Genomic DNA, 12746 nt, shown 5'->3' on the forward strand with positions numbered 1-12746 from the left:
ATCCATGCCACCCGCACATAGTTAGCCAGTCAAGCTAACGTAGCTAACTGTAGCTAGTTTAGCCAACTCCCCTTAGTCTTTGCTATGTTCCTGTAATATCTGAACGTTAACAAGAAGTACACAATCCCCCCTCCACGTTGTATGTCACGATCGTCTAGAACAGGAGACCAAGGCGCAGCGTTGCGAGTGAACATATTATATTTATTAAATGCTCACAACAACAAAAGCAATAAACAACGAAAGCGTGACGTCCAGTGTACAACACGAACACACACGAACAAAATCCCACAACCCGAAAGGAAAACAGATAGATTAAATATGGCTCCCAATCAGAGACAAACAGCCGACAGCTGACACTCGTTTGCCTCTGATTGGGAGTCACACCGGCAAACATAGAAAATAAACCACCTAGAACACCCACCAGAGAAACCGAAAACATAGAATGAACACACCCTGGTTCAACATAATGAGTCCCCGAACCAGGGTGTGACAGTACCCCCCCCTAAAGGCGCGGACTGTGACCGCGCCTAAATACGCGCAAAACAGGGGAGGGCTGGGTGGGCATTCTTCCTCGGCGGCGGCTCCGGCTCCGGGCCTGATCCCCACTCCCTCTCCAACCCCCCAAAGTACCCCCGGTCCCGTCTAGCCCCGCTGGCCGGAGCCGGACTGACGACACGCGCCCCTGGCTTGGTGCGTGGAGCAGGAATGGACCGGAATGGGCTGGCGACGCACACCACCGACTTGGTGCGGAGAGCAGGAACGAGCCGGACAGGGCTGACGAGACGCACCACAGACTCGGTGCGGAGAGCAGGAACGGACCGTGCCGGACTGACGACGCACACCACTGGCTTGGTGTGGACAGCAGGAACGGGCCGATCCGGGCGGCCGAAACGCACCACAGACTTGGTGCGGGGAGCAGGAATGGGCCGGACCGGGCTGGCGACGCGCACCACAGGCTTAGTGCGGGAAGCAGGAACGGGCCGGACCGGGCTGGCGACGCGCACCACCGGCACGATGCGGGGAACAGGAACAGGCCGGCCCGTACTGGAGACACACACCACTGGCCCCACGCAGAGATCAGGAACGGGCCGGACCGGACTGGACACACACCCCAGTACCTCTTGCCGTGCCTCCACACTATCCCTCTCCTCCGTGACCAGTGGCCCCCTTAACCTGGCGGCCTCCTCTTCACACCCGCTGGACCGCTCCATCGCGGCCTCCTGCTGCCCCGTCGTCCACGTCGTGAGCCCCCCCCTAAAAATTTTCTGGGGTTCTCTCCTCCCCGTGGACCAGGCCTCCCTAGCTCTCGTCAGACTCTCGATCCATTGCTTCATCGACCAGCCTCTCTCCTCTTCACTTAGTGTGGCCCAGCCGAAACTCCTACTCCCCTGATCCCAGGTCCTTCCTTTCTCCTCCTCACGCTGCTTGGTCTGGTACTGGTGGGATTTTCTGTCACGATCGTCTAGAACAGGAGACCAAGGCGCAGCGTTGCGAGTGAACATATTATATTTATTAAATGCTCACAACAACAAAAGCAATAAACAACGAAAGCGTGACGTCCAGTGTACAACACGAACACACACGAACAAAATCCCACAACCCGAAAGGAAAACAGATAGATTAAATATGGCTCCCAATCAGAGACAAACAGCCGACAGCTGACACTCGTTTGCCTCTGATTGGGAGTCACACCGGCAAACATAGAAAATAAACCACCTAGAACACCCACCAGAGAAACCGAAAACATAGAATGAACACACCCTGGTTCAACATAATGAGTCCCCGAACCAGGGTGTGACATTGTATTAACATAACTTACAATAAATCGGGCTGACATTGTCTAGTTTGAACGTTATGTTCGTCAGTTAATGTTAATTAACGTTAGCTTAATACTGCTGGCACATGGACTGGACAGAAGTCAGTCACAACATGTTAACGTTAGCCTTTTTAAAATTCGACATTTTAAGACCTAAAACCAACTAGAGTGCACTGTTAGCAACGATATAAAGTAATTCTTAAATGCTGCTTCTGTTAAAATGACAAATAATGTGTGTATAGTCGCTTAGGAGAAACTTACCGCAGTCATTCCACATGAAGAAAATGGCGCCGTGAAAATGTGTGGTCCGTTTGAGACGAGTCGTAGGTGGGCGGAGCTTTCCAGAGTACGTCTGACACTGCGTCTTTTAACAACGTACTTTTTCACCAACACTGGGCGGTATCTTACTCCAACTGTTGTAGTAATAACTCTGTAAGAGTCAATGTACTTTGACACTGCATATTTAACACTATGGAATTTACTGTGTGGAAGAGGCTGGAAACAGTACCTCCTCTTAATCGAAAAAAAAAAAAGTATGGCTTGCTCTTTGGGATGGTTTCCCGGATACAGATTAAGCCTAGTCCTGGACTAGTTACTTTCAATGGAGATTCTCCATTCAACATGCTTTTTAGTCCAGGAGTAAACTTAATCTGGGTCCAGGAAACTGACCCTATATGTTTTGGACGGATGTTTGACATAGACGCTGACAGGACTGTTTTAATATCACTATCTGATGGGTGCTTCATGCGATTTTAAACTGAATGAATTTGAATATTTATAATATTTTGGGAGTAATTTTGTACTGCTTCAAGTGAGGTGATCCCGTTTGAGTGAGTGGGTCACGGACCACATGCGTTGTTACTCATCATTTGAGGTTGTATTTATCACAATAAATGAAATAATCATATGGGATTTAAAGGATTAAATATATCTTTGATTAATTGAACAATAAAATATTATCGGGAGACAATTCCACTCATGGTACTTCACCTTCACTATTTTATACACACTGTATTTTTTTTGGGTGTTCCTTTTCTGCTACATCTACTTACGGACATTTTAATAAAAAGCACATCTTTAATCATTATATTTCATTGTATTCCTCTTGATAAGAAAATACATAAAGTAGTAACCAGAAGCTACAATAAACTAATCTGTCATCTTAACAAACTCTACCTCAATGGTGTCAATAAGCAACTAAATGTATAACTGCAAGACCGTTAAAACGCCTATCCAATAGTGATGAAGGGGGGAAGAAATCGATAGTTACATATCGGGATATTATTTTCAATAATATCGTATCGCATCACATTGGCAATATCACACTACTATTATTGCGCTAGTTGGCTATCCCTGCTCCAAAACTCTATTTTTCCTTCATAGACTGTTCTCCATTTTCATTTTAAATAGGAAGCACATTTTGTTTTCAGCAGTTTTATTTCCATTACTTTTCTCATGTTCTCTCGTCTCTCTGCCACAGACATATAGTGAGCAACATGTTTGGAACATCGAATCACAATAAAATCACAGCATAGAATCGAAATACATGTAGAATCGTGAGAATCGTAATACATTTCATATCAGCACCTAAGTATTGTGATCACCAATTTGTAAGTCGCTCTGGATAAGAGCGTCTGCTAAATGACTTAAATGTAAATGTATAATATCGTATCGTGATGTCCCTGGCAATTCCAAGCGTTACTATCCAACACACCCATAATGTCTGGAATGTATATATGTCATACCAATTCATAACATCAAACATTTTGTCTATGAAGTATGCTCTCCTTCTAGCCTGGCATTGCATGACAAGCTGTATAGTGTTTTGTTAAAGCTACAGTCTGGCATTTGGGAAGCTGTTCAATGTTCAGCTGTGTTTCCTTGAAACATTGTCCTAGTCCCAGTAAATCCGAGCTAATTTGAGGAACAACCGATTTAAATGGGGCAAATATTATATGCATTTTTTTCTATTTGCATTTAGTGTAATGTGGATGATACTGCAATGGGATGGCTGCACATTTTAAGAAATGATGTGTGCATTTATTTATTTATATATATACAGTTGTTGAACCATGAACAGCGCTACATTATACCTTAATCATTGAGCCTAAAGTGTTTGCTTGACTACTGCATATTCAGGCCAGACTCACTAAATAATCTGCAAAAATGTATCCCCCTGTATTGGACCCTCAAGGCATCACAAAGCAAAACCTGGGCAGCATTTCAAATGATGTACAGTAAGTGTTTTTGACAAGTTTTCATTCTATCTACACTGAACAAAAATATAAATGCAACAGGTAAAGTGTTGGTCCCATGTTTCATGAGCTGAAAAAAAGATCCCAGACATGTTCCATACACACAAAAAGCTTATTTATTTAATATGTTGTGCACAAATTTGTTTACATCCCTGTTAGTGAGCATTTCTCCTTTGCCAAGCTAATCCATCCACCTGACAGGTGTGGCATATCAAGAAGCTGATTAAGCAGCATGATCATTACAGAGGTGCACCTTGTGCTGGGGACAATAAAAGGCCACACTAAAATGTGCAGTTTTGTCACACAACACAATGCCACAAGTTTTGAGGGAGCATGCAATTGGCATGCTGACTGTAGGAATGTCCACCAGTGCTGTTGCCAGAGAAGTTCATGTTAATTTATCTACCATAAGCTGCCTCCAAAGTCATTTTAGAGAATTTGGCAGTATGTCCAACAGGCCTCATAACCGCAGACCACATGTAACCACGCCAGCCCAGTACCTCATTTTTACATTTACATTTTAGTCATTTAGCAGACGCTCTTATCCAGAGCGACTTACAGTTAGTGAATACATATATATATTTTTTTTTTTTTTTTTTTTTTTTTTTTATACTGGCCCCCCGTGGGAAACGAACCCACAACCCTGGCGTTGCAAACGCCATGCTCTATCAACTGAGCTACATCCCTGCCGGCCATTCCCTCCCCTACCCTGGACGACGCTGGGCCAATTGTGCGCCGCCCATGAGTCTCCCGGTCGCGGCCGGCTGCGACAGAGCCTGGATTCGAACCAGGATCTCTAGTGGCACAGTTAGCACTGCGATGCAGTGCCTTAGACCACTGCGCCACTCAGGAGTACGCGCCACATCCGGCTTCTTCACCTGCGGGATCGTCTGATACCAGCCACCCTGACAGCTGATGAAACTTTGCACAACCAAATAATTTCTGCACAAACTGTCAGAAACCATCTCAGGGAAGCTCATTTGCGTGCTTGTCGTCCTCACCAGGGTCTTGACCTGACTGATGTTCGGCGTCCTTAATGACTTCAGTGGGCAAATGCACACCTTTGATGGCCACTGGCACGCTGGAGAAGTGTGCTCTTCACGGATGAATCCCAGTTTCACCTGTACCTGGCAGATGGCAGACTGCGAGATGGCAGACAGCGAGATGGCGTCGTGTGGGCGAGCAGTTTGCTGATGTCAACGTTGTGAACAGAGTGCCTGTATACTCACCAGACATGTCACCCATTGAGCATGTTTGGGAAGATCTGGACCGACGTGTAAGACAGCGTGTTCCAGTTCCCGTCAATATCCAGCAACTTCGCACAGCCATTGAAGAGGAGTGGGACAACATTCCACAGGCCACAATCAACTCTATGCGAATGAGGCAAATGGTGGTCACACCAGATACTGACTGGTTTTCTGATCCACACCCGTATCTTCCTTTTGCATATCTGCATATGTGTATTCCCAGTCATGTGAAATCCATAGATTAGGCCCTAATGATTTTATTTCAATTGACTGATTTCCTTATATGAACTGTAACTCACTCTTTGAAATTGTTGCATGTTGCATTTATATTTTTGTTCAGTGTCGTTGACTCCTATTAGTAAAATATATTATTCGTATATGATTCTTTTTTTGAATAATCAAAAAGATAATTCACTGTAATATCCTTCATAAGCCCTGTTTCTCAGCCTTGTATTTTAGCACCATCTAGTGTGGTACAACATTACTGTCCAATCCATTTTAATATTGGAGTTAAAGCTTTGATCTCCAGATTCAGAACAGTAGAATAGCCACTTTATTAGCTTCAGTCATTTTCATCCCCAAATGTAATAAAAAAACATGTGAGTGCATAAGAAGTAAAAACATCCCTGAGGTTCAGGCTCTGTCATTCCAACAGATGAAACACACCACAACTCCAAAATAACAGAAATAGAACAGAAATAAAATAAAAGAGAAATATATTCCAAAGGGAAGGAGTGGTTGTTGCACTTAACCATCTGTACTTTTCAAGATCCTTCATGTGTACCATAACGGATATATTTTAGCTGTCCTTTGTGATTGGTTATTGTTCCTCATCCCTCGATCGCCACGATTGAAAACTTAAATATGTACTTCCTGCATAGCAGAGCGTGACCAGGAAGGCAAAGAACTGAAAAACAGACAGATGAAAACATTGAAATTCAGTACAATAGTAGGTGTGAGTTGAGTAGGCTTAAATGGACCAAATATATATCATTGGGATGGTACACAGTGGCATCATACCTCTCTTATCTGACTTGTAGGCATATACTTGCATTTTAATATTGTATATTTTAATATCGCTTTAATCATAAATACTCAGTCATATTTGTGGTATATTTTCACAGTTGGCGTGATTTAAATGTATGTCTGGGTGGTCTGAGGTGGTTTTCTTACCGTGGATGCTACCCAGCAGTTGTAGTTATGACGCCCTTTAACAGCATGGCTGATTGAGGCTGCATCCACTGCTGCTGCCACCACATACATCACTGTAGCACTACTGTTGAAGAACAGACCCTGTAGAACACCACATACATCACTGTAGCACTACTGTTGAAGAACAGACCCTGTAGAACACCACATACAGTTGAAGTCGGAAGTTTACATACACCTTAGCCAAATACATTTAAACTTAGTTTTTCACAATTCCTGACATTTAATCCTAGTACAAATTCCCTGTCTTAGGTCAGTTAGGATCACCACTTTATTTTCAGAATGTGAAATGTCAGAATAATAGTAGAAATAATGATTTATTTCAGCTTTTATTTCTTTCATCACATTCCCAGTGGGTCAGAAGTTACATACACTCAATTAGTATTTGGTAGCATTGCCTTTAAAATTGATTAACTTGGGTCAAACATTTTGGGTAGTCTTCCACAAGCTTCCCACAATAAGTTGGGTGAATTTTGGCTCATTCCTCCTGACAGAGCTGGTGTAACTGAGTCAGGTTTGTAGGCCTCCTTGCTCGCACACGCTTTTTCAGTTCTGCCCACAAATGTTCTATAGGATTGAGGTCAGGGTTTTGTGATGGCCTCTCCAATACCTTGACTTTGTTGTCCTTAAGCCATTTTGCCACAACTTTGGAAGTATGCTTGGGGTCATTGTCCATTTGGAAGACCCATTTGCGACCAAGCTTTAACTTCCTGACTGATGTCTTGAGATGTTGCTTCAATATATCCACATAATTTTCCTTCCTCATGATGTCATCTACTTTGTGAAGTGCACCAGTCCCCCGTGCAACAAAGCACCCCCACAGCATGATGCTGCCACCCCGTGCTTCACGGTTGGGATGGTGTTCTTCGGCTTGCAAGCTTCACCCATTTTCCTCCAAACATAACGATGGTCATTATGGCCAAACAGTTATATTTTTGTTTCATCAGACCAGAGGACATTTCTCCAAAAAGTATGATCTTTGTCCACATGTGCAGTTGCAAACCATAGTCTGGCTTTTTTATGGCGGTTTTGGAGCAGTGGCTTCTTCCTTGCTGAGCGGCATTTCAGGTTATGTGGATATAGGACTCGATTTACTGTTGATATAGATACTTTTGTACCTGTTTCCTCCAGCATCTTCACAAGGTCCTTTGCTGTTGTTCTGGGATTGATTTACAATTTTCGCACCAAAGTACGTTAATCTCTAGGAGACAGAACGCGGTATGACGGCTGCATGGTCCCATTGTCACGGTGTTAGTGTAATGCGGTAGACGAAGTCAGGCGCAGGACACAGAACTAAATGAAAACGTAACTTTACTGAACACGTAAAGAAACAAGTAAACCTCCACGCAGGGAGGAATAAACCCGCTCACCAACGACACACAAAACAATAAACATACAGAGCACAATGGGAGCCACAGGGTTAAATAGGGACGGAGTAATTACAAGATGGGAAACAGGTGTGAAACAATCAGACAACAACAGGTAGAACATATAACATAGATCGGCAGCAGCTAGTACTCCGGTGACGACGAACGCCGAAGCCTGCCCGAGCAAGGAGGAAGGGCAGCCTCGGCAGAATCCGTGACACCCATGGTGTTTATACTTGCATACTATTGTTTGTACAGATGAACGTGGTACCTTCAGGCGTTTGGAAATTGCTCCCAAGGATGAACCAGACTTGTGGAGGTCTACATATTTTTTTCTGAGGTCTTGGCTGATTTCTTTAGATTTTCCCATGATGTCAAGCAAAGAGGCACTGAGGTTGAAGGTAGGCCTTGAAATACATCCACAGGTACACCTCCAATTTACTCAAATGATGTCAATTAGCCTATCAGAAGCTTCTAAAGCCATGACATCATTTTCTGGAATTTTCCAAGCTGTTTGAAGGCACAGTCAACTTAGTGTATGTAGACTTCTGACCCACTGGAATTTCGATACAGTGAATTATAAGTGATTTTTTTTTGTCTGTCAACAATTGTTGGAAAAATTACTTGTGTCATGCACAAAGTAGATGTCCTAACCGACTTGCCAAAACTATAGTTTGTTGACAAGACATTTGTGGTTGAAAAACGAGTTTTAATGACTCCAACCTGTATGTAAACTTCCGACTTCAACTGTACATCACTGTAGCACTACTGTTGAAGAACAGGTCCTGTAGAATGACAACAACAGGATTCCTGGCTGGCTGGTTCAGATACTGTAGGCTAGTACACATTATAGAATGGCTTCATTTGATCACATTCATAAAGACATGGTCAGGAGCACACAAAAATCCTCTCTTCCCCAAAACCATCCAGGAAGTTCACTCCATTGCTTTTGAGTTACATAAATAGTCCACAATTATTCAATCACTAGCTATATAATAAACAACCCCAATCAGTCAAGTTTCAAGTTGGTCAGATAATGTGCTGTTGTATTATGTGTCGTAGTATGTGTCGTACCACAGTTGTCCAGGGGACCTGAGGGATCCTGTTGTAAGCCATGGTCAGGTAGATGATGAGGAAGATGACTGTCAGGACCCAGTACAAGATGGCCACAAACATGACCCACCCAAAGGCAGACACACGGAAGTAGTCTGTCCCCGCTATCAGCGTCCATACCAGCAGACCAAACACCTGAGGGGACAGGGAAGCACATAGCCAGCATTCCAAATGGCACCCTATTCCCTTTATTGTGCACTACTTTTGAACAGGGCTCATAGGGCTCTGGTAAAAAGTAGTGCACTATATAGGGAATAGGGTGCCATTTGGGACGTACACATAGTCAGTGATGGCTGTGCTCTGGTGGTGTCTACTTTATCGTGTATTTAAATGCATTTGCTTTGCTTTTCTTTATGGCATACTGTAGAAAGAGATTACAATGAAAGGAAATAATATAGCCTAAGTCAAATAAAATAACAGTTTATTGGCATTTGCAAAGGATCCATTGAAGTGTAGAGTGATCTGTTTACCTGCAAGCTCTCATCTAAAACAGTACAACAGCTATATAAAACATAATTGCCAAGTGATTTTTCATAGTTTGTATTTCTGGAACAGAAACTAACCTCACAGCTTACTGACACCTATCTGATCTGACGGCATTCTGAAAGAATGTCGTAACACATTGATTATGATAAATCTATAGATGCAGTTTGTTATAATGCGTGCTACTGTAAATAATGGGAAGTTTTGTCCTCTGTTGCACTCCAAACCTCCCTTCCTGTTATTAAAAGAAAATAATGTTTCATTGGTTGCTTCGTATCACAGGAAAAAAGACTGTCTAGCCTACGTGGAAGAGGAGACTTTTGGTCACATTCTCCCCTGATGCTGGAAGGAAAAGGGACAATGAAACTGACCTTGTTTTTAAACAACTTCCCTTTCCAGAGAAAATAAAACACTGTACTGAGACCCATTGTCTGTCTAAACAGAAAGTAGTCTGTTACAGAAAGTAGTCTAAATTACAGAAAGTAGTCTATATTACAGAAAGTCGCCTATATTACTAGACTATATTACAGGAAGTAGCCTATATTACAGGAAGTAGCCTATATTACAGGAAGTAGTCCATATTACAGAAAGTAGCCTATATTACAGGAAGTAGCCTATTTTACAGGAAAAAGCCTATATTACAGAAAGTAGTCTATATTACAGGAAGTAGCCTATATTACAGGAAGTAGGTTGACATTATGTTCATTTTCTCCAGTTATATTTCCTTGAACATTTTGAGATAATTGAACCTTCATTTCAGTGCAGTGTTCAATACGATGTCACGTCACCGTCTGTGAAAAACCGTCATACAGGCCAAGCAGCCTATGCAAAATGTGTATAAAATGCACATAAAATATACAGGTTGAACAGTATGCAAATCTGTATAAAAGTACTGGAAATCAGCAAATGGCAAACTCTTCCCTTTATCAGAACTAATGTGCCCCTATGATAAGGGTACAATTAGCCATGTGATACAAGGTATGACCAATACAAAATGTCTGATCATCATAATGTGTTTAATTTGTTTAATCAACAAAGCAGTATTGATCGCTTCATGAATTCTGATGGCAGCTATTGTGAGAAAGATGGTGAAAGCCACTGCCATTGTAATTTCAATCAATTATTATATCAAACTTGGACACAAATATGTTTGTGTCGCAGTTAGGACATCACCCTCTGCAACTGGATCCTGGACTTCCTGAGGGGCAGACCACAGGCTGTGAGTATTGGCAACAACACCTCCTCCACACTGACTCTTACTCTGGGGCCCCCCAGGGGTGAGTCCTCCGTCCTCTGCTGTACTCCCTGTTCACCCACAACTGCGTGGCTTTGCACAACACCAACTCCCTCATCAACTTTGCTGACGACAACACGGTTGTAGGCCTGATAACCAACAAAAACGAGTCAGCCTATAGGGAGGAGGTAAGTAAACTGGCATTGTGGTGTCATGACAACAACCTCTCCCTCAAAGTCAGCAAAACAAAGGAGTTGATTTTTAACTTCAGGAAGCAGAGGTGGGAACATGCCCCGATCCACATCAACCGGACTGCAGCAGAGAGAGTCACTAGTTTTAAGTTCCTCAGCATCCACATCACTGAGGACGTGTCATGGACCAACAACACCACCACTCTTGTCAAGAGGGCACAACAGCATGCCGCCCCGGGTCCTCTCCAAATACTAGCCCTACACCATCAAGAACGTCCTGACCGGTTGCATCACGGCCTGGTACGGGAATTGCTCTGTCTACGACCGCAAGGCCCTCCAGCGGGTGGTGAAGACGGCACCCACCCCACCCGGCCATCTAGATGCATGAAAGTTAATATATAAGCTAATGATCCATCATGTATGACATTCCTGGGAGTGTGTAAACTTACATTTTCTATTACCATCATTTTTGTATGTTTTCTATAGTTATGTACTTGAAAATGTGTCAATTGACCAATTCGGCACATTTGGGCAGACTTCATACAAAATAGTCCAGTATTGCAATGCTTCACTGGATAAATCTGAAACTTTGCACACACACTGCTGCCATCAAGTGGCCAGAATCTAAATTGCGCCTAAACTGCAATATTATATTGTGGCCTTTCTCTTGCATTTCAAAGATGATGAAAAAATAAAATAGATAACGCATGTTTTTATGTTTGTATTATCTTTTACCAGATCTAATGTGTTATATTCTCCTACATTAATTTCACATTTCCAGACACTTCAAAGTGTTTCCTTTCAAATGGTATCAAGAATATGCATATCCTTGCTTCAGGTCCTGAGCTACAGGCAGTTAGATTTGGGCCATCAGACTGCTGAACAATTGAACTGGACTGACCACCTGCTCTGATTCTCCTCACCTTAGCACATATGCACTCACTCATGCACACACCAACACAGACACACACACACACACACACACACACACATCACAACTGCTGCTACCAGACTCTTATTATACTGCTCAGTTTATACACTGACCCCCCCCCCCCCCCCCTTCTCCAATACACGTGTAAATATTGAACTATAAAATGTGCCTTCTTGAATAATAATTATGCTACTATCAAATGTTTATTCTGTTCTACTGAGCCATTTAATTTATGTTCGTATTCTTATATTTTATTATGTCTTATTGTTGTTGCATTGTCGAGAAGGAACCTGCAAGTTAGCACTTCTTTGGACGACGTATACCATGCGTATCCCGTAGCCTACAGCTTGAAACTTGAAACTTGACTACTTACTATTTCTGCGAAAACGAGGAGCCCCGAAGCAGTAAGAAAAAAGTGCCTGTCGTAAGCCAGAGTAGAGGTGTAAAAGTTTTCCGCGCTGCTGCTGGTAGACGTTATAACAGCGGGTGTCGCTGGGCCTTCCATTTTCAATCTCGATCTACCGCTTTTGGATCCTGCCCCTCTGAATTAAGGAAAAAAATTGTGCAACTCTAATCAACGGAAGGTGGGAAAGATGGCCATGACGCGTCTTTCCTGAGTAGGCGACAATACTTCTTTCCTGAGTAGGCGAACTCTGTACATTTGTTGTGAAACAACTCGTTTTTGTTTATTTTAGATAATAATATATATGACCTGTCTGAACGTTATTCTGTCATCGTATAACAAAGCCTACTGTATGTTCAACATAATTTGGTCAGTTAGCCCTATACCATTCCCAAAATGTCACTGAGTTGAGAGTGGTTGCATAAAGAGGAACTTATTTATGATGATAGGCAAATCGGTGTGCCAGAAACTATTGCCTTTTCATGCTCGTATGGTTG

At 42.8% G+C, this 12746-nt stretch overlaps 1 protein-coding gene across 1 annotated transcript; it reads right to left on the bottom strand.

The window, feature by feature from the left end:
- Positions 1-4680: 4680 nt before the first annotated feature.
- LOC311106547 (CKLF-like MARVEL transmembrane domain-containing protein 8) lies at positions 4681-12384 on the bottom strand. The gene is made up of 4 exons (XM_084148925.1): positions 12220-12384; positions 8969-9142; positions 6492-6611; positions 4681-6225 (listed from the first exon to the last, which is right to left on the bottom strand). Exons 1-4 carry the CDS (start codon positions 12349-12351, stop codon positions 6139-6141), a joined length of 513 nt encoding a protein of 170 aa, XP_084005051.1. The 5' UTR covers positions 12352-12384; the 3' UTR covers positions 4681-6138.
- Positions 12385-12746: the final 362 nt, after the last annotated feature.

Source organism: Coregonus lavaretus (assembly GCF_964263955.1).
Source record: "Coregonus lavaretus genome assembly, chromosome: 3".
NCBI lineage: Eukaryota > Metazoa > Chordata > Actinopteri > Salmoniformes > Salmonidae > Coregonus > Coregonus lavaretus.